This window comes from Temnothorax curvispinosus, unplaced genomic scaffold, assembly GCF_003070985.1.
Source record: "Temnothorax curvispinosus isolate PA1 unplaced genomic scaffold, ASM307098v1 QBEX01003650.1, whole genome shotgun sequence".
NCBI classification, from domain to species: domain Eukaryota; kingdom Metazoa; phylum Arthropoda; class Insecta; order Hymenoptera; family Formicidae; genus Temnothorax; species Temnothorax curvispinosus.
The window spans coordinates 190,142-210,917 of record NW_020213430.1 but is presented as its reverse complement, the minus strand read 5'-3'; the positions used below and the strand labels follow the sequence as shown (position 1 = coordinate 210,917).

Here is a 20,776-nt window from a genome sequence, read left to right as displayed (position 1 = left end):
TCTCTCTCTCTCTCTCTCTCTCTCTCTCTCTCTCTCTCTCTCTCTCTTTTTGTCACGTAATATAATATTATTACGCTAAAATTTTGCTTTGGGGGGGAGGGGAGGGAGCCAAAACGGGGAAGCCAATCTATTATCAAACAGTGCGCCCACAAAGAGCAGATAAGCCTTTACGTAGCCTCTCACCTAGCGACACCGGTTACGCGAAATCGTTATTAATTAGTTCAGCTTATCGTAAAGTATCGGGGCCACGCTGAGGTGCTTGAATTATTTCCACGAACGCGAGCGAGCTCGGTCACGTAGACTATTTACCCTAAACCCTTCTCCACGGTACAGTGGAGCGCATTAATGGATGATCTCCCGCACTACTCTCATGTTATTCGCGGGTCAAAGGAACGGCAACACACGCAGTGGATAGCGGAATATTTAGCGTACCTACTGTGCCGATTTCGTAAAGAATCCAGACTAAGCCAGCATGACTGAACAGCACGTTCATGCAAAATAAACAATTTGTTCGTTCGTGTTCGTTCGCGTTCGTCGACTTGGTCTGGATCCAGCTTTAGATAGACGCCATCAATGCTGTGTGTACACGATACAATGCACGAAGAGAGGATACGCGCGTTTACGCCAAACGAAGCGACTCTTCTCTCTCGCATACCCTTTTCCCTCTCTCCGTTGAGTCAACTGGTATATAAGTTAACGTCGAGCAAGACGTATGCGTGCGACGAATAATTTACGATGCTCCGATTTAAATCCCGATTCGGCCACTCGGCTCCACGGGGGTACGCGAATCGGGGGTGAGATTGCAGTGCAACCTCGGGAATAAAATCAGCCCACCCGCGACGTAAGCGATAGAATCGCGCCGACGCCGACGACACGCCATTCGCTCGTGTCCTCTCTCGTAATCTCTTTTGAGATATACCTGAAAGGTTGTCGATGTGGAAAAGCCCCGAATCGCTCCGGGCGTTATAAAGAGAGCGCCCGGTAACGAGATATAAACTTTGATATTTCGTCTCACCCGTCGGTGGTCCCGTCTCTGTATGCCCCAATCGGGGCTACGCAAATATTTTGATTTCAGGCCGGCGCCGACGTTCGTCGGCGGAAATTTCTCTATGTACGCCAGGACGAACGCTTTCGTTCTTCATCGTCGGGGAAGAGAGCGGTTGAATAGCAACGCGCCCTTTTCCAATTACGCTTACCCCTTTCAGGGGGTTATTGAATGGGGACGTATAACAAGGGGCTTATGTATTATGTATCGAAATTTCATATCGCCGCGCCGTCTTGTGCACGTCATTAATTTTCATTCTGACCTTTCACGATTATTTGGCTTCAGGCCGATCTTAACAATATTGCCAAAGGTAATCACGTAGTTACTAAATCTCCATATTTTTTTCTCTGGATTTAATATAATATAAATAGTACTGGTTTTATAAAAGAAAGGAGAGAATTGTCAATACTGTACGTACGTTCCCTCAAATCTCCTCCACCAAAGCGAAACGCAATTCTACACAAAATCAAATCAGAAACGAATTGAAACCCATGTTTTCAAAATCCGATTGTTGTCACGTTTGCTGTCGCATAAGTCGTTTAACTCACATTCACAGGTAGTTGATTTTCGTTGTTCGGATTTCACCGGCTTCACGGCGCGTTCGGTCGCGCTCCATGCTTGCCCGCAAGAATGGGGGACCTCGAGTTTCGGTCCCCGCAATCTGCCCCCGCGTACTTTATTTCGGAGAGCGCTCCGCTAACTTTCGCACGAGTTACAGGATCACATTTTTACACACGACGGCAATTTTTGTGTAGATGGAAAATTGACGAATTTGTGAAAAAAGAAGAAATAAATAAATTGCGTAAACTAATCAAGATAATGTATTTTCTAACTGGAAGGAAATAAGATCTATTCTTCAAAATTCTAGAAATAATAATGGAAGAGAAATGTATTAAATAATTGGTAGTCGATTATTTAATTTAATCATTTATAGACCTGCTCTCGGCGTTTCGGGGGGTGGTCTGACATTCAAGGTTTCGGCTGCTGGATGAACCAAATTTCAGGTAACTATGCGAAAGATCGATCGTCGTGCTCGTCGTTCTATGCACGTTGTACGTACGGGCTACCCTGCACGGTTCGCGTGATTTCAATCGCGGAACACTTTGACGTCCCGATATATCGAAGCAAGGATAAAAAAGACCCGATGCTTTATGCGGCTGCATGTATAGCTCGGCGATTGACTCCATTCTGCGCTTTCCCCGCTTTTCGTGCCGACATGCCGTGTTCCTCGCTCGATGAACAAAGAACAATAAACAGCCAAAAACACGTGATTACCTTCGACAATTCCGAGCCGTGTTTTCGAGCGCCGCGGACACGGTGGCAAGAAGTAGCGACGGGGAATGATACTTAAGCGTCTTAAATGTTTCTTACGGTCTTGGATTACAGCGTCGTGACGATAAAATTATCGAGAAACCTGTTACTTGTGGTTACAAAGATTATTCAATTAATTTAAATACCTTTTATATCGCATATAAAGAATTCTGTTAATTTTAATATGGGTAACGCATGTAAATTTAATATGCGGATGATACGTGTAATTTTAATATGTTGCAAGTTGCAATGCGTGCAGTTAATTTTTCCATGGACGAGTTCGTTGAAACAATGCTGATTGTTTTTTATCGGAAAAATAATTGGACGTAATAAAATTTGAATATTAATTTGCCGACAAATTACATTTTTACTGAATATAAAAAAAATATATTGAGATTGAGTAACAGACGAATGAAAGTGCTTGGAAGCGAAGCTTTCGAAGGACAATATTTCCTCTCGCGAATATTACATTAAATATGACATCTCCCTTCTGGAAAATCTTGAAAGAACAGACCTTTCGTTTTTCCCTTTTGCTTCATTATGCATTATTTATCTTACTGAGTTTGCCACTGCGCATTGCGTCATCTCGTAATCTACTTATCCATAAAAGTGGAACGTAGGTCCTTCCGCATTGTGAAAAGTGCGGCTGTTTGAAGTATTAACTTGTCGTTGTTACTCCGCGAGAGAGAGAGAGAGAGAGAGAGAGAGAGAGAGAGAGAGAGAGAGAGAGAGAGAGAGAGAGAGAGAGAGAGAGAGAGAGAGAGAGAGAGAGAGAGACGTTTCTCGAAGCATATATTCGTATTCCTCGAACAGTAAGTTACGTCCATTGCTAGGGTCGATACCGCGATAATGTCTGGAATTATCGATCGGCATTAATGGGCTTCTCCTCGCATCGTGAAAATCAAGAATGACAGGGGGGAGAATCCAGGATACACGAAACTTTTGTGAGTCAGTAAAAACCCTCTTCATTGAGAGTAACGAAGAGAACAATACTGAAAGGGAAAATTAATTCCTAAAGGATTAAATACATCACGGAGCTGCTATTAATATTGAAAATATGGATTTTAAATTAAAAATATAATCGTACATTATAAATATCTTATTGTAGTAACAAACAGTAGTAAATCGTAGTTGAATTTAACACTTCGGTAAACTTATTCAAATTTGAATGTTTCGTCGAGAAAAAATTTCGTTCGTGAAAACGCAAGACACGCAAGAATTATTCGCATTATTGTCCGACAGTTTCTTCCAATAAGATAATTCACGTTGTAGGACGTATTGAGAAGTATTAACGGCAAGATTGAAAGAGCGTGTTTGTCATCGTGTGTTTGCGTCTCATTGCCACCCTGTGACCCACCCTTTCGCGTAAGCGTACGCCAACTGTTATAGGGGTTCTAAAACAATACAAGCACGGGATGCTGACGTATCTGTAGCACTTTATCGCGATGTATACTCGACGGATTTACAATTTACGATCCTGAAACGAACAGAGATTGAAATCCGGCTGCATGTGTTACGTGTGTGTGTGCGCTTCGCCGTGATGTTTTTAAAGTCAACCTTGTACGTACGTAGACTCGTAATTTGTACGACTGAGAATGACGCAGATCACCCTCGCAATAAAATCAACTTAATACGATACTTGAAACGCTATTTTTTCAATCAACGCCACGCACAGTGTTAATATTACACTGATCAAAATTACAAATTTATGATCTTGCAAATTAAATTCCAGCTTTAGATAATATTATATTTTTATCCTTAACACCCAATTTTATTAACGCATAAAAATAAAAATACAGTAGGACTACACGCAAGAAATATTGCATAAATTATAAAAATTAGATATTTCAAACTGATCTAAGAACAATAAAATACTTACATGCTAAAAAGTAACGTACACAAAATGATATAACTTGCATTATATTTTAATTCTTATATAGTTTAACATATGAAACATGTAACTCTTGTAATAGCGATTTTATAATTATGGAAAAACAAAATTATAATATTTCACTCTTAATCTGCTGAAATGTCGAGCTAAAGAGCCTTTATATATACGAATTTTGCGTTTCTGACAACGCCGCTCCGACTATCCCTCTTTCAAGCACCCTTCCGCAGTTCTAGGGTGAATCATCCCCCCGTCCTCGAGCTCCGACGATAATGCGAGTCCCCGCGCACTTTGTACCGTCGAAGGAGGTCAGGTCTTTGTGTCGGATGATATAAATTTATGCGTAAGGAGAAGAGGGCCGGACCGTGAGATATAGCGGTAACGGAGGAAAATGTCATGGTAGAGAGATAAGCGATCGGACGGATTTAGAAGAACAAGTAGGGGAACATGCGAAACGCTGGAGTTTATGACACGGAGATATGTATGCGTGGACATTGTATATTATTGCGATTATTCTTGTCTTTTTTTCATCTTTCTCTGGGATACAAATTGTCTGTGTCGCAACCGGCGCAAATCACATTTTTTAAGCGCGAGATGTTGATATTTTGGAAGATACAAGTGAACTGTATATATAAGATCCATCTTAAACAAATTCTGTAATGTAATATTTAAATATACTCTATCTAAAAATCTTATACAAATTACTTTCTTTATTCATACGTTGAATCTTCCAATTCCTATTTATATTCTATCTGTTATTTGAATTTATCGTTTTACCCAAAATTTATTCCCCACTCGAAATATATAGCTTATTCATGTGCTACAGGAACGAGGGAAATATAGAAGAATATAGCTGTAAGATTATATGGATGTAAATTGGAAAAATCGCTCGCGTGTATTTCCACGCTTCTGACGTCATAATCGAAGATAGCTGACGTAGACATCAAGGACTTTTAAAGACCTTGTTTGGCTTGGATTTGCAAGAATTGATTTTGTATACTTTCAAACAGGTTCTGTTTAATTCGTTGCGCTAATTCGTCGAAGAGAGTATTTCTTACGTCGTCTTCCTTCAAACAGTTTTCTGTCGTAAAACGCTACAACTTTTGCCTCGGTGACACTTTGACGAATATTGTAGGAGTATAGCAGTGTTATTAGCCCCGACGAATTTAATTCTTAATGTCGTTAGCGCGTCTCCATCGGCTTACCATTGTAATTCGTGAACGGACTACGTAATCGCGGCCGAATTTTATAGGGTGGAAGGACGAGGATATCTTCGATATCTTTCCTCATTTTGGCGTAAATGGCGGATGCACGCGCGGGCGCGAATAATTACGTTAAGAATTTTTATTCTGAAGGATTTTACTTTAAGCTCAACGATTACCTTAAAGTTCTTATAAAATCTTAATTTCTCGAGTGCTCGTTATAAAATTTATTTTTCACACAGTCTGAAACGAGACACGAATAATTTTCTTATTATATATAACTTTATACAGTTATAGTAAGATTATTATTAATTGTGAAATTAAGTATCGACCTTGCAAAACAAGTCATTCAATTTTTTTTTTAAATTCTGCAGAAAATGCACAAGACAATTTTTTTTCTCTTTTCACATTTATGTTAAAGTAAGCTTTTTTTTAGAATATATGAAGATGCATTAAAGTAAAAGATTAATTTGAGGCAACCGGTTCCTGATCTTTCGACCGTAGTCATTGTGCCCGTATTATCGTGTTTTAAACGAAGTTTTAAATTTTACGGCTCAACTTTAAAGTCTCAAGTTTCACGGCGAGCCCATTATCTAACGTAATTTACAGTTCCAGAGTAAATCATCTCCGTGATACGGCGCTACTTGGGAGACAGCGCGTTTTGAAGAAAAAGCGATGACTACAAAAGGAACGAGAGTACACGGAAAAGGAATGGAATTGTAAGTCTCACAAGCGGATATCATTATGTGTTATTAACGTCATCTATTACTCATTCGTTATAATTGCTATTCCTGTAACAATTACATATTATTTATATGTGCCGCTATAATTTAGAGCAAAAGTAAAAGAGACTGTGTTAAATGCAGTTTAATAACATCAGACATAAATTTAGACTAATATATCCAAGTCAATTAAAACTCGTTCGGATCCATCAAAATAATGGGCCAAGTTCGTAATTGCATTACGCGGGATAAATGGATTGTTACTGTTAGGAAGAAACATTTATAATCTAAGATCAACTTTTCAAAAACTTCCAATAAAATTCCGTATCAAATAAAAATTCTGTAAATTCTGTAAAAATTAACTTATTGCAATTAATAAAGCATCGCCGCGTTTCCCTTTGCTTTCTGTTTTATTTCAACGACCGCATAAAACGACTGAAGGGTATCTTGGAAAGAAAAGCAACATGGTCTCTTCGCGGGGATGAAATCCATACCACCCACGTGCTATGACGTGTTCGACTTTTACCCTTTGCGCCTCTCGGTGTTTCCAGAGATAACACTCACACACAGATGCGAGACATCCAGCACGAACCAACCCGCGCGCATGCGAGGCGAGACGTAACATATATTTACGTACGCGTCATTTCGCTATACGACGGCCGAAATCGCCCCTTGCTTAATGGAACTACCCTTAACAAAATGGCGACCACTCGAACGAAATTGGGATGTATGGTATCTACACTGGATGCCGCAAATACCTTCAACGCATGAAATCGCAATAATTTTTCGCATACTCGGATGATGAGAGGTTTGTCGGGGAAGAACTCGACATTCATTTAGGGAAGCATTACGAAGCGGCTGGCTCGACAATTTGACGTTCAACGTATCAATAAAATTAAAGATAAATAATAAATCTCATATAATTAATAAAGAAGCAGTTGGAGATAAATTATGTTGAATTTAATGTTTGTTGTGAATCTAATAAAGATAATTTTAAATATGTAAATTTTTAATTTAATTTAACATTTTATATATTTACGCATTATACAGAAATTGTAAATACTGGAAGAATAATTTATTAGTAGGATAAGTATATTTCTTTTTATTAAGAATGTCTTTTTTCAAATTGAACAAAAATGCTAAAAAATAATGCAATTTATTTGATAAAATAAATCCTGAGAATTATGCGGTGGAATTAATATATCAAAATATAATGCTGTAAAATAACACACATTACAAGAAACTCTATACGATTCTAAGAATCTCCAGAATTTTAAGCTGAAAGCTCACATACCACGGGGAGAAAGAGAGAGAGAGAGAGAGAAAAACTCTCAAAATACTCAAATTCAATACTCAAAACATCAACTAAAATTCTAAGAATTTCTAGAATTTTAATTTTTCCGTGGGAGTTGGCACGAATCGTAAACAAGTTAGAAAAAGAGAAGTAACTAATTTCTGTGTCAATAACAAACATGAAACTACAGGAGTTCCCAGAAATACATTTCGACGATTTCATATTACTTACATTTTTTAATGAGAATTAAAAGATATCTCATCATAAACGATTAATTATGCTTCTCCAAAATAGTTTAGAAATTTACGAAAATTTTAAAGAGTCGGGCAAATTCTCGGAGAAGAACCGTTTCCAATAATTTTCAATTGTGCGGCGCCTCATCCGAAACAGGCGGACGTACGGCTGGATTCGAGACGAGCTGGCCGTTTCGTTATTATTCGTTTCGCTCGCTCTCAATTCGACTCGAGCACATCGCTTCGCCGACCATCACCCGTTGCTCGGCAACCTCTGACTCGCGACGTGTCGTTATATGATGGCGGCGGAGGTGGATAACCGATGCGGCTGTTCAGTCTCTCTCTTTCTCTTTCTTCCTGCCTCTCTCTCTCTCTCTCTCTCTCTCTCTCTCTCTCTCTCCCCCTCCCTCCCTCCCTCTCTCTCTCTCTCTCTCTCTCTCTCTCTCTCATCCCATCTTTCTCTTTCCATCTCCCTGTTTGTGCCTCCACTGTTCAGCGAGGCCGTCGAGTGGCACTCGTTGACCAAACGGTCATTACGACAAATGTTGGTTATATCTTGACGACGCCATCAGATACTGCGCGAACTAGCGTGAATCGGAGGGGTTGTATATGGGGTGAACCACCATAACCACCCTTCATAGCGAATAGCGCCGTTGGCACCTATCCATACAAACTGCAGCTGCAGGATTACGCTCGTACGCGTTTGACATAACTTTTGGCCGAGAATATATGTAAAATCGATAACCAGACAATATAGGAGAAAGATATATGTAACAGCACGCGGAAAGTAACAACTTATTCAAGCCGGCTTGAAACGAAAGTGGACCGGATAGTATAAATTTTAAGATTGATAACAATTTATGTCAGGATATATTTGCATACCGCTCCGTTTGAAACGTCATCCGAACTTGTGCGAATAAGAGGGTTAACAATAAGTACTTCAGCAATTGTTAAATTGGCTCTTCTCTCATTACGATGATGAATTTTCCAACTGGGTTAACGACGCGAGAAATTTACTGCATGGCTTCATTCTGAGTGACCGTCTAGTTATCACCATTCTATGCATGTTCTTAAAGTTTACATAAGATGAAACGGAGATCGTAGATTAAGATAGAACTCGTCAAAGGTCATATATTTGAACCCATTAATTACTACGGTATTAATTACTATCATAATCTGTCGCGCAATCTCGCATTCCGAGATGATTAGCAAAGTCCCCCCGTTTTCACAGAGAATACGTCGCGAATATATCTATATCATCTTCATCTATCTCGCAACGGCACGACTGTGCGCATATAATATACGACAGAATATGAAATAAGAAACGAGAGAGAGATATATAATAGAGATAGGAAAATAATAAAATGTTATTAAAAATATGAGAAAGACAAGATTTACTACTGAAAAATTTACTACTGCGCAGGACAACAGGACGTTACGTGGAAAAAATTGTCTAGCTATCATCGCAAGACTTACAGATAATGTGACAGTATTTTGTCACCATTGCAGTTATTGTTTTAATATTGTTTTAAAAAACGATCAGCATATATCTATTGTAATGTAAATTATAGAATACAATTAATAAGACTATCGTAGCCAGAGAGAACGTAAAATTGGTATCTATCGACTTTACGGAGCATAGTTAATTTCGTTTATGTTACGATTCGATATTGTTGCAAGCTCCCGTGAGAAAGTTAGACCGGCGCCCCGCGCGCGCGGACAACATCTGAGAAAATAATCCGAGTTAATTCCAGCGGAGAGCTACACATCTCGCGGGCCAACTTGTAGCGTTAATTCCAAGAGTCTCCCGGAAAAGAGAATGGACACGACCATACGCGATAAATAAATCCAATAAAAGACACGCGAGACAGAGGCGAAATAGAAGAAAACGGGCCGGCCAGGCTAACTGTGGAGACGGAGAGGAGACACACCGATAAACGGAGGCAAAGACAGAACCCGAGGCGCGGAATAGCGCGAGGGCAAGAAGAGAGAGACGTGGACGTGGATGGGAGGGACGATGGGGGGACGATGGGTAGGAACGTCACGGGAGCGAGACGCACGATGGTGGAAGGGGCTGGTGGAAGGGGATGGCGCGCGCTATCGCGAACCCCGCCGGCGAACGCGGCAGGATGCCGAGGTCGACGCTATCGATTGGCGTCGGCGTTTCCTCGTCGGTATCTAGCGGCCGATGCGCTCTCTCTCTCTCCCCCTTTCTCCCTCTTCTTCTCCCACACATCCTCCTCTCTCTCTTTCTTTTCTTTAGCCGCGAGGGGCAAACGGGGGGATGGTTTTGCCCTCAACGCACCCCCTCGTACCTTCTCTCCATCTCGCTCCGTCGCTCGCTCTTCCGTCCTTCCTCCTCAGCCACCCACCGCGGTAACAGGTGTTGGTCTGGCCCCGAACTCGTACAAAATCGATGGGCGAGAGCCAGATCGGCGTCGCGAGAGGTTTCCCGATCCACACCCCCGCTCGCCGTCTCCGCTGCCGGCCTTTTCCCCCTTAGCAACCTCCGCTCTATCCCCTCGATCAAGGAAGAGGAGAGGGTGGCGCGTATAAGAACGGGGGAGCGAGAACGAGAGGGAGGACGCGCCACAGCCGACGAAGAGGCGACGACGAGAAGAGGGTTGGAAACGCGAGTTACGCGGCAGGGAGAGAGGGGGGGGGAAAAGCTGCACACGAGCGCGGCGGCGAGGACGCAGGCGCCCGGGACGCGGGGCGACGCTCGTCGGCGACGCTGCATTGGCAGTTGCACCCCAGCCACACCCGGTACGAGCCATGTAGTCGGGCTACCCTCCACCGCGATACACGGCGGACAATTGTTGCTTCTGCGCCTACAGGTGGTACATCTTCGTCTTCGATCTTCGCGGAGCTCGTCGGTACTCGCGTCCGCCGTCGCCAGGTGCCCGAGGATTCCGCCGTCGTCCTCGTCATCGTCGTCTCACCGTCGTCGTTCTCACCGTTGTCCACATCTTCGTCGTTATCATCGTCGCCGTCGTTGTCGTCGTCGTCGTCCTTGTCGACCCGTCGTTCGTTCTCGTTCCACGTCACCGCCGCCGCCGCCGTCGTCGTCGTCGTCGTCGTCGTCGTGTGGCCATCGAGGTGCTCGTTGTCGTGGTTACGCCTCGTGTATATCCGTCCGCCGTGCGAGACTACCGGTAGTCCGCGTGCCCGCTGAGCGAGCCATCGTCGACACGCTGCGTCAGGATCCCGGTGCCGAGGCTTCCGGCAGGAAAATATAAAAAAAAAAAACGAGAGAGAATCGCGTCGGTGACGCGAGTGGTGCCCGCGGTGAAGCCAGGGGTAGTACGGGTAGCTTCGGGCGCGCTCGTCAGCCAACTCGCTTTCGACTACGACTGTGTGCACCGCGTATAGGGTAGCGAGAGCGCGAGAGAAACGGGGGTTGCAAGGGGGTGCGCGCGGGATTTCCGGGGTCGCGGAGAGGGCTAGAGGGAGCTATCGACCACATGTAAGGCGGCGGCGGCAGCGCTTGCACACACCGGCGCACACGGATACACAACATCGCGGACCTGTTGTCCAACTTGTTGCTCGTCCCTGCGAAGGCACACCCGCCCATCTCCGGAGTCGAAGGAGTGCTTGTTTTCGAAAAAGGAGGTAGAGCCGGTCGCGAGAAATCGGCGTCGGATCGCATATCGAGACGCCGCGCTCCGAACGAACGAGCTCCGGCCACCCCCGGAAACACGGACGAAGAAGGCGAGGATGGAAATACGGCGAGATTGAAACTCGAGGCTCTGAGGGAACGTACGTTTTCGACAAACGGGGATTTCAAGTTGGATTTCAAGCGAGGAAGGAAAGAGGAAATTTTAACGAGGATGGATTAATACGATTTTTACCCTCAGTGTATAATTTTGTGCAAGCTTAATACAGTGTTCGTTTGTTCGGAATATATTGGATCCTATACTTCGTGAGAAAATTAGGATTCATCCTGTGAGACTTCCGCTCTTTATGAGTCAAGAAGAAGACATCGAGGAAGATTAGATGCGGCAGAAGGCTCCACTCTTTCATTCTCAGAGCATAATATTCGTTTCCTACAACTCAAAGGAAACTAATGGCGCGCGCCGAGTAATTCAGAGGACCAACTTCTTATAGAAACTCAGCTATTCCTATCGAAGCTCTCGAAGTCATTTACTGTGAACACCAGAGCGTCGGTTAGACGTCACTAGAGAGCTTGCAATTGACGAAGATAAACAGGCCCGACTTTGCCAATAAAGTAGCGGGTAATCGTATTTTAATCGCATCTCTTTCGATAATCAAACGAGATTTTCCTCACCGAGGATCAGAGAAACTCGCATACATCGTTCACCGAGAAGTTCTCAATCGTCCATCGGTCAGAAGCTCCAGATCCTGTCGCGATGAGGATATCGTCATCAAGACACGCACGTCCCGAGGCAGCGACGTCATCGGGAATCGGCGTGACGAGACACTGCCTGGAACAACCGGGCGAGTGAATCTCGCGGAGCCAAGAGCGACGGAAGTCCCAACGTGGATTCGCGTACTCCCGGTGACGCATGTACTTGCGGAAGCAGCGCAGGATAACGTATTCGCGACGGTGAAGCAGAGGAAGAGAGAAAAAAGAGAGCGAAAAAGAAGAGAGAGAGAGAGAGAGAGAGAGAGAGAGGAGGAAGGAAGGAGAGGAGAGAAGGGAGATAAGCTAGATGGATAGAACGTGCACGTAGGACGTATGCGTACGTTTTGCGAACGACAAGATACGCGGCGGGCATGAGGCCGGCGCCGTAGAGCATGTAAATCTTCCACCCGTGAATATACAACGAAAGCAATACTACAAACAAGGTAATCTCGAGGGACAAAGCAAAGGCACACACTTTCTGCCACCACCCTCCCATAATTTCGCACCTAATCTCGCCCTCTGATCGCGCTTAGGGATCTATCCCGAACCGAGACGCCGCGATACTATTTCCCCCGCTCGGACTCGATCGCCCACGATCAACAAGCTCCTCCCAGCTCCTCGCTTCACTTAAGAGATATTTTAATATGAATGTATACACGCGCATATATAGACACCGCGATCGTACGAGCGCTCACTCTTATCCCTGTATATAGTTATACAAATATATATATATATATATATATGTATATATATATATATATATATATATATATATATATACATATATATACATTTATACGCAGAGTCCTATTGAATAATCGTGCAACGACGTTTAGAATTAAATCAAGCGATATCGCTGAGATAGCCATCTCGAGCTGAGCATTTTATCTTCCCTAAGGAGAGAGTCGTCCTCGCTTCTCCTTATTACAGGGAGGAATTTCGAGTGGAAGGAATTCTGATAGAAACAGTCGGCCGCCAATAGATCGATACGAGACGACCATGTCGCATCTCGGGATATCTGAGAGGAAGCGCGCGAATGGGATGGGATAAATAACTGGAGCGTCGATTGAGAGATCGATTGACGTCGTGTGTGCCTGGTGAAATCTCCACATAAATCATCAGGAAGATAAATCTAGCGTTTTCCCCAAAAAACGAAAACGAGCGGCAGGACGGTATATTATATTAGTTAACGGTATATTAAACGATATATCGCAGTGTATCGTTTGCCGGCGAGGAGTCGGGACTTCTGCAGAAAAAGATTTGCGCGATATCCGCGATTGATACTTTCTTGATCGTGGCACGAGAAAACGCGCTCGCAATAAAGTACGCCGTCACACCGGGAGGACACCGAGGAAGGAAGAAGCTCAAGAGGGTTGTGTTTACCCTACGCCGGTTGTTTGGTGATCTTAGAGCGATATTTCGATATTAATCCTCGGTGAGAAGAGAGAGCGACGATCAGCCAAGATGCCGCGGTGCTATATGGTAAAGAAGGCCTTGTGCAACAAGTACATAACCAGCGTTGCCAGAGGATTCGAGAGCTGGGGCCGCGCAAGGAGCACGCCATCGCCAACCATCATGCCGTTGCCCTTCTCGCCCGTAGAGGGATACATTGCGTCCCCTGTTGCACAAGGTACGCTACACCAATAATCCTAAACTGGACAGGACTGAAATGAGATTAAGATCATCCCTGACAACACGATGTCTGAAATCGAGACATGAGACGTCTTCGAGACGTCATTGAGACATTGAAACGTCTTCAAGACGTCTCCATGTTTTGGGCATTGTCCTAAAAAAAACGCGGTTACTTTTTTTATTTTATTTTATTTTTGTAATTGTTTCAGCGCTTTAGCGGTATGTTATGATATTCACTTTGGCGTATAGCGCCGGCCCGATATATGCGTTTATATCGAATTATCAAGTGATAATGGTGCCACGCACGCCGTTGCGCACCGCGTAATTCTCGACAATGCGTTACCTGGTCGCAACAAAACGACCTTAATTGTCGGAATTCTCCGTGGCGTTACTACTTGTACGGCGCATCCGCCTCTTGTGTGAACGGCGAAAATGGTATGCGAAACTTGTCGAGACAGTAAATGCAGTTACAAAGGCGGTGCTCAGAATCATCGTAATGGCAATGCGCGTTTATAGCATCTCGTCGGCACAAAGAGGCGAAAATTTCGAACGTTCGCGCGTACGAATAATTTACAATTGACCCAAATCGTTATTTGCGGAATCGTTTAAAAAAATAACGAGTCTCTTTATCGAAACTTTGTTGGACAGTTTGAATAATGTCCATGTAATAATTATTGAAATTAATTAAAATTGACGTTTACCCAAATATCTTAAAGTGTGTTAACTTGTGGGATGCATAATTGCAAAGTTAAAAAATTCAAAATAATTTTCTTTCTTCCTTTACAGTTTTTAGCTATTTATAAAGAGGAAAATGAAGAAAGAACAAAATCTTAATTCAATAATTTTTTATTGTATATATTTTTTAATAACTTATATTTTAATAAATATCTCTCATCCATATGCTATATAGTTTTGCAGTCGCGCAACTTGCGACAAAAATTTTGCACGTATCCGAAGTTGATACAACTTTTTTATACCACATAAATAAAAGTAATACAGCACGAAAGGCGGAACATCTGCATTCGCGTAGTATTCGTAGCTGTCGATCCTTTCGCGAGTAGCGAGACTCTTCGTGATCACAGTAAAAATTCATTCCGCTCGCGAAACGTACAGAAACAACGACGCAGAAATATTAAAACAGATCGGCCTGACGGCGTAAGAGAAGTCGGTTGCTGTTAAAACGAAACGTGCGCTTTCATAACCGAGTTATCGTGAAATTTTATATCCGCTTAGTCTAGGAGACCTTCTTGGTTCTCTACTCCTGTCCCCTTTGACCTCGTTTCTAAACATATTTGTCGTCATAATCCCACTACCCCTACCTTCGCAATCCGTACCGTGCATCCCCCCCTCCCCTCTATCATCCGTTTATCGCTGCACTTCCTCCTACCACCATCAAGGTTCGACACTCTTTACTATCACGCCGGTAACGAGAATCGGATACCCTTCTTTGGTGTCCCATTTAAAAGCCCGCGGGATCGTTAAATCTCGAAAAAAGTCAAATAAAAGCAAAGAAACGAGTTCACACGTTGCTGCGATATATATGTTAGTAAAGACATTTTGCAGTAACATGAACTTATATATTTTCTTTTTATTCTGTTATGAGCGTGGTCCGATTAAAGTTATCATGTAGGTACGCGAATGAATTAAGCCTAATCTTTATATGTCCTACCAGAATATCGCTGTACGCCACCAAAAGACACAACGGCCATCACGACTTCCGCCGTGGCCGATGCAGAACCTTCGAAGGAACAACCGAGCGACACAGACACGTCGACTGTCGCGACAACAGTGACGATGACACCATCGGCATCCGTCATTACGATGGCACCATCGTCATCCGTCATCACGATGGCACCATCGTCATCCGTCATCACGATGGCACCACCGTCATCCGTCATCATGCCGACACCCACGACGGACTATTCGATGACGACGCGAATGGAGACGACCGTCGTGATTGCGTGCACCACCACGACGTCTTTGACGACTCTGTCTTCGACAGAAACGATTGTCTCTCCCATCGAGGAAATTACAACGACGACAGTGATGCCCTTACCTCCGTCGGTCGTGCGAACGACCCCCGAGAGACTCGAAGAGACCACGACGACGTCCATCGCGACGCTACACCATCCACCGTTCATCAAAGAACCGTCTCCGCCGTCCAGCACGCCGACGTCCTATCACTTGGAGGATACCCCGGAGTATTCGAGAACACCCGACTCTAGGATACGATTGGTCACCTCGTCTTGCGGCATGCCCATGTCCGACAACGTGTCGTCGTCCATGTTTAAAGACCGCTCCCCGGCGGAAACGGAGGCGGCGCACGACCTCTTAGAGCTCTCTCGATCGCTACCTCCGTTGCCGCCACCGAGCGTCGCGATCGGTCCTCACAACGTAATTGAGGCGCCAGCGACCGACGTCCAGGAAATGACGGTCTATCAACCGCCTGAGCAACCGATCTACCAGGTGGACACAATCGACCTGGCCAGCTCAACGATTTACAGCCATCATCATCAACAGGAGCAGCAGCAACAGCAGCAACAGCCCGCGGCCGGTATCATTTACGAATCCAGCGCGACTATCGTGCCATCCTCGAGTAACGTTTTCATACCTCTGTCACCGGTACAAGAGATCCTGCTGACGTACAACACATCTAGCATACCGTGCACGTCGATCGTCGCTCAAGAGCCGCAGCATCATCAGCCACCACCGCAGCAGGAACAGCAGCAGGAACAGCTGCAGGAACAGCAGCAACAACAGCAGCAGGAGCAGCAGCAGCAGGAACAGCAACCGCAGCATCAGCAACAACAGGCATTGCCACAGCAGCAACAGATCGAAGCGACGCCACCCCTAACGCCGCCGACTTCCGAGTGCAGCAGCGATATCGAGAACAGCAACCCAAACTCGCAGCCGACGCAGAGAGACAAGGAGGTGCAAACCATCACGGAGCAGACGGAGGGAGTGAAACCGGCCAGTTACACGTACGACACATTGCTCGTCTCGGACGGCAGATCGAAGAACAAGAGAAGAGAGCCCGCGCAAAAGAACCCAGAAGCTGAACCAATCGAGGCGCCCGAGACCTCCAAGACCGGTCGTTACGTGTGCTGCGAGTGCGGTGAGTAGCGTTAATTGAATTAACTCCATTTGTAAGATTATATCTTAATATATTATTTATATCTCTTAGGGCCGCGATTTCACCACCTCCGATTCACCACCTTCGATTAAACTCATTCTTCATTTCTTTCTATAAGGAGGACAGTTAGAAAGAGTAATTTTAATCGAAGGTTACAGTTAATCGACGTTGGTGAAACTGGCCCTTAATAAATTTATGAGATTAATTTAGATCTCGACGAATATCGCCGAGATGATAATGTCCGGGCGCACCTTAGCCAATATTACCACGAATGACTCACTTCACGTCAATCCCATGTCAACTCGCGCGTTTCCCTTCCCTTCAGGCAAGCAATACGCGACTTCGTCGAATCTGTCGCGGCACAAGCAGACGCACCGCAGCATCGACTCCCAATCGGCCAAGAAGTGCATCCACTGCGGCAAGGCGTACGTCAGTATGCCCGCCCTGGCGATGCACGTGCTGACGCACAAGCTCACGCACAGCTGCGGCGTGTGCGGCAAGATGTTCTCGCGGCCCTGGCTGCTGCAGGGCCATTTGCGCAGCCACACCGGCGAGAAGCCGTACGGATGCGCCCATTGCGGCAAGGCGTTCGCCGATCGCTCGAATCTGCGGGCGCACATGCAGACGCATTCGGCGGACAAGAACTACGAGTGCGCCAAGTGCCATAAGTCGTTTGCCCTCAAGTCGTACTTGAACAAACACCTGGAGTCGGCGTGCCAGCGCGAGAACGAGGACAGCAACGACATCGACACACCGCCATAAGCAGCCATAGTGCCGGGTTGCCGTTGAACCGGCGCCGCGACAAGCGGCAGGTAGGTTTCTCGTTCACCGCGGCGACTACGCGACCCGAGTTCTCGTTTCTTTTCGAAGATTGACAAAAATCGATTTACCTATAGTTTTCTCGTAAACGACGTTTGTTCACGTCGGACGATTGTTTCGCTTAATTACATTTGCGACAGAGTCTAATATTACACAATAACGCGAGGGGGTTGTGAAACCTGCTTACACATCAGCCGCGATCGATCACAACTATTCTCGCATTTAGACCTAACAGCACGCCCGAAATAAAGCGCGCTCTGTGCTAACCGATCAATCCGCAATTTGCAGCCGGTCGTGCACGACGTAAACTGAAGATTAGAGCGGCGTCATCACGTTGACTGGTGAAAAAAAATAATAGTTCGCTGCGTAGACAGTACTTTTGCTCATGGACCAAGAAAGAAAAAAGGATGAAAGATGAACGAACGCACCCCTGGGAAGCCGCTGCTGGTCTTTCATCGCCATGCGGATGCGATTGGTTTCGATTGTTTTGCACTGGAATTCGAGTCAGTCGGGTCTATCGTTGCGCTTGATTACGGCAGCAAGTCCTCATATTCCCTTTGTCTCCGCTGCAATGCCCGCGGAGCTAAAAAAAAATTAAAAAAAAAAAAAAAACTCGCACTTCTAAAGCTCGAAGTCGGGTTTAACGTTAAATTCTCGGATACTCGTTTGTGAATTTGAAAGTGTCGCAACGCTACACAGGCATTCCCACAAGCAGTCAATATTAACTTTTAGTCGAACTGTTTAAATACCCGAAATCGATGTTTTCATGCAATTCAGAGTCTCTCTTATTGTTGTCCGCCAATTTACGAAAAGCCTTTCGGCTTTTCTTCTTCCTAAAGCAAAATATTTTTTCTCTTTGAAAGAGTATTAATACGATTGTAATTGCATTTTGAATCCAGATCTCTCGGATAACTTGTAAGAGCTCTGTTCTCTGCTAATCCAGGTTTGGATTGGATCGGGAAACACGCGAAGCGGTAAGAGAGAACTTTCAATTAGTCGATAAGATTTTGCTCGAAATTACAGAATGGGCTAATGACTTGCTGTCGTTGTTGAGAAGAGCCTCGGCTCTTTTGTGCATCATAGACGACGATCAGACGTCGAGTCACCGGTAACATCCAATTTCAACGAGTATCTCTCGGTAAGCGCAAAGTGATTCGATTTACTTGCCGGCTTAAACGTCGCGGATGAGCGGACGCGGGCGAAAATCTCAGGCTGAGCGGAAACGAGGACGAGAGAAGGTAATTGACATATCGGCGTCTCTGGATCTCGCGCTCGTCTCTTCCTTCTCTCGCGGGAAGAGGAATTTCTCTGAATATTTCACCGCGCACTGTTTCTTTCGGTTCCAAGCACATATTCGGGATATTTTTAGGATTGTTTTTTCCGATTTTTCTCGATGTTGAGAGTGCGGAGAAGAGTCTCGCGAATTGCCGCGCGCGGATCTCCGACGAGCGAATAAATATATCGTTGATAAATAATGAAAATTGAAAAGCTAAACGGAGGTGGTGGTAATGGTATGTGGAAGTAATAAAAATACAAATTGCGGGATAAAGGGAGACATCTGGAATTTCACTATTTTCGGCAAAATACAAAAAAATGTTGAGAGGTGATCGCGGCAGTCAGTGATGTCAAACTCAAGTACTTTTATGTTGCATATCGTATTGTTGATTCGGCGACAAATCAACGTGATATGCATTTATAAAATTTGAAATTGGACGAGAGTGCACTTGAAATTTTTTTTTCTATTTTTTTTACCGTACCACTTTTATCCATTATTGGATAGTTTCGCCAACGTCACAGTTTGCTAGAATCTAATTTAAGCGATTCTTTGTCTTTCTATAACATTGAAACTAGAACGGAGAATCGATTAAACTGAGGACTCAAACTTGATGAAACTGGCCGGTTACTTTTTCAGTCGCTGCCGAGGAACGATAAAGTTTTACGATAAAGTTTCATATAAAATGCACTTCTATTTCTCAGTAAAAACCGTGCTTAATTTCTACAAAGTGCCGTAACCTAGCGGTATTAGCGTACGCGCTTCAAAACTCGTGCGATCTCGATCGTTGAGAGATCTCTTTAATGCACAGAGAAACTTCTTTTCCACCGGCGAGTAGATCTGTATTTTGATTCGCGCTAGTCGTTTTAGGTAAGTCTGCCGTGAGGATGCTCCGACATAAAGTGATATCAATGTTTCAAAATGTTTTTGGCCGTCTTCTTGCCGAGAATCGATACGATAATATCGCAGATGCATCTCACTTCGTGAATTCGTAAAAATGACGAATCGAGATGCTTTCAGAATGAGCAGCGATAAAGTCGATCGTAGACGAGGTATAAGTGCAATACCTTTCCCGTAGCTTATAAAAGCTCACTTTTTTCATCCATCTTTGCTCGACGATAAAGATTCGCTCGTTGTTCTCTTCCGGGAAAGAAAGATCCTGCGTAATAAAAAAATATCTTTACTACAATTTTATTTACCAGAAAAGCGCACTGCAAATCCAAGTATATTATTTTTCCACGCTTAAACGTCTAAAAATGACACATTAGATTGAAACTCTTTTTACATGTTTCTTTATGTGTTAAATTACATCATTTAATTAAATGATGTAATTGTATTAAATTAAAAGTTGATAGGTTTAATAGTGTTAAATGACGTGATTTAAGGAGGTTCTACAGGTACTCTCTAGTCAGTTGAGAGATGAAGAGAAAATCTTTAAATTCATCGATTCTAAGTATTTATAAAACATTTTCGTGAATTTTGATGACGTTAGAGCTTATATCATACCCATATTAGTCGAAGCGAGAAATAATTAAAAATATCGTGTAAGTGCTCCTTTGACTCTGGCGGCTTATAATGAAAGAAAATGTGGTAACGTCGCGAACTTGACAGTTCTGCTCATATGACCGTGGTTATTTCACAATTTCACATAATTCTAGAGCGAGTACTTCTCCGTAAGCGCTCGTAAACGTTAGGTGCTTAAGTTTGAGGTGCTGTCATACTGTGGTGCTGTACTGGCTGTACACTTTTCGCGCGGGTGCAGTCGCTGCGACATTGCCAAATCTCCCTTGTTATTCGAAGCACGCTACGTGAACTGTGATGTGGCCTGTTTCAATAGCCAATATTACAAAATTTTACG

General features: G+C 44.1%; 1 protein-coding gene and 1 long non-coding RNA gene across 4 annotated transcripts in view; both read left to right on the top strand.

Moving 5' to 3' along the window:
• LOC112452780 overlaps window positions 1-7,117 on the top strand; it is a 67,934-nt gene extending 60,817 nt beyond the window's left edge. Inside the window, exon 3 of the long non-coding RNA XR_003040536.1 lies at window positions 6,056-7,117. This is a non-coding gene — a long non-coding RNA (uncharacterized LOC112452780). The remainder of the gene's footprint in view (window positions 1-6,055) is intronic.
• Window positions 7,118-10,713: 3,596 nt separating this feature from the next.
• On the top strand, window positions 10,714-20,155 carry LOC112452771 (zinc finger protein 768-like). 3 transcript variants are annotated; one of them, XM_025013165.1, is made up of 5 exons: window positions 10,714-12,504; window positions 12,960-13,691; window positions 15,366-16,808; window positions 17,152-17,638; window positions 17,934-20,155. In XM_025013165.1, the coding sequence occupies exons 2-4, from the start codon at window positions 13,526-13,528 to the stop codon at window positions 17,586-17,588; spliced, it is 2,046 nt and encodes a 681-aa protein (XP_024868933.1). In that variant the 5' UTR covers window positions 10,714-12,504; window positions 12,960-13,525; the 3' UTR covers window positions 17,589-17,638; window positions 17,934-20,155. The 3 variants fall into 3 exon arrangements, with proteins under 3 accessions (XP_024868933.1, XP_024868932.1, XP_024868931.1); XM_025013164.1 differs by having other exon boundaries at window positions 12,898-13,691; XM_025013163.1 differs by having other exon boundaries at window positions 12,865-13,691.
• The last annotated feature ends 621 nt before the right edge of the window (window positions 20,156-20,776 follow it).

What these genes read in the sequence shown, in the direction of transcription:
- LOC112452771 (XM_025013165.1), top strand. Translation starts at nt 13,526, where the DNA reads ATGCCGCGGTGCTATATGGTAAAGAAGGCCTTGTGCAACAAGTACATA. An exon ending in TGCGTCCCCTGTTGCACAAG is followed by an intron (nt 13,692 to 15,365) that starts GTACGCTACACC and finishes ATGTCCTACCAG; the next exon opens with AATATCGCTGTACGCCACCA. An exon ending in TTACGTGTGCTGCGAGTGCG is followed by an intron (nt 16,809 to 17,151) that starts GTGAGTAGCGTT and finishes CCTTCCCTTCAG; the next exon opens with GCAAGCAATACGCGACTTCG.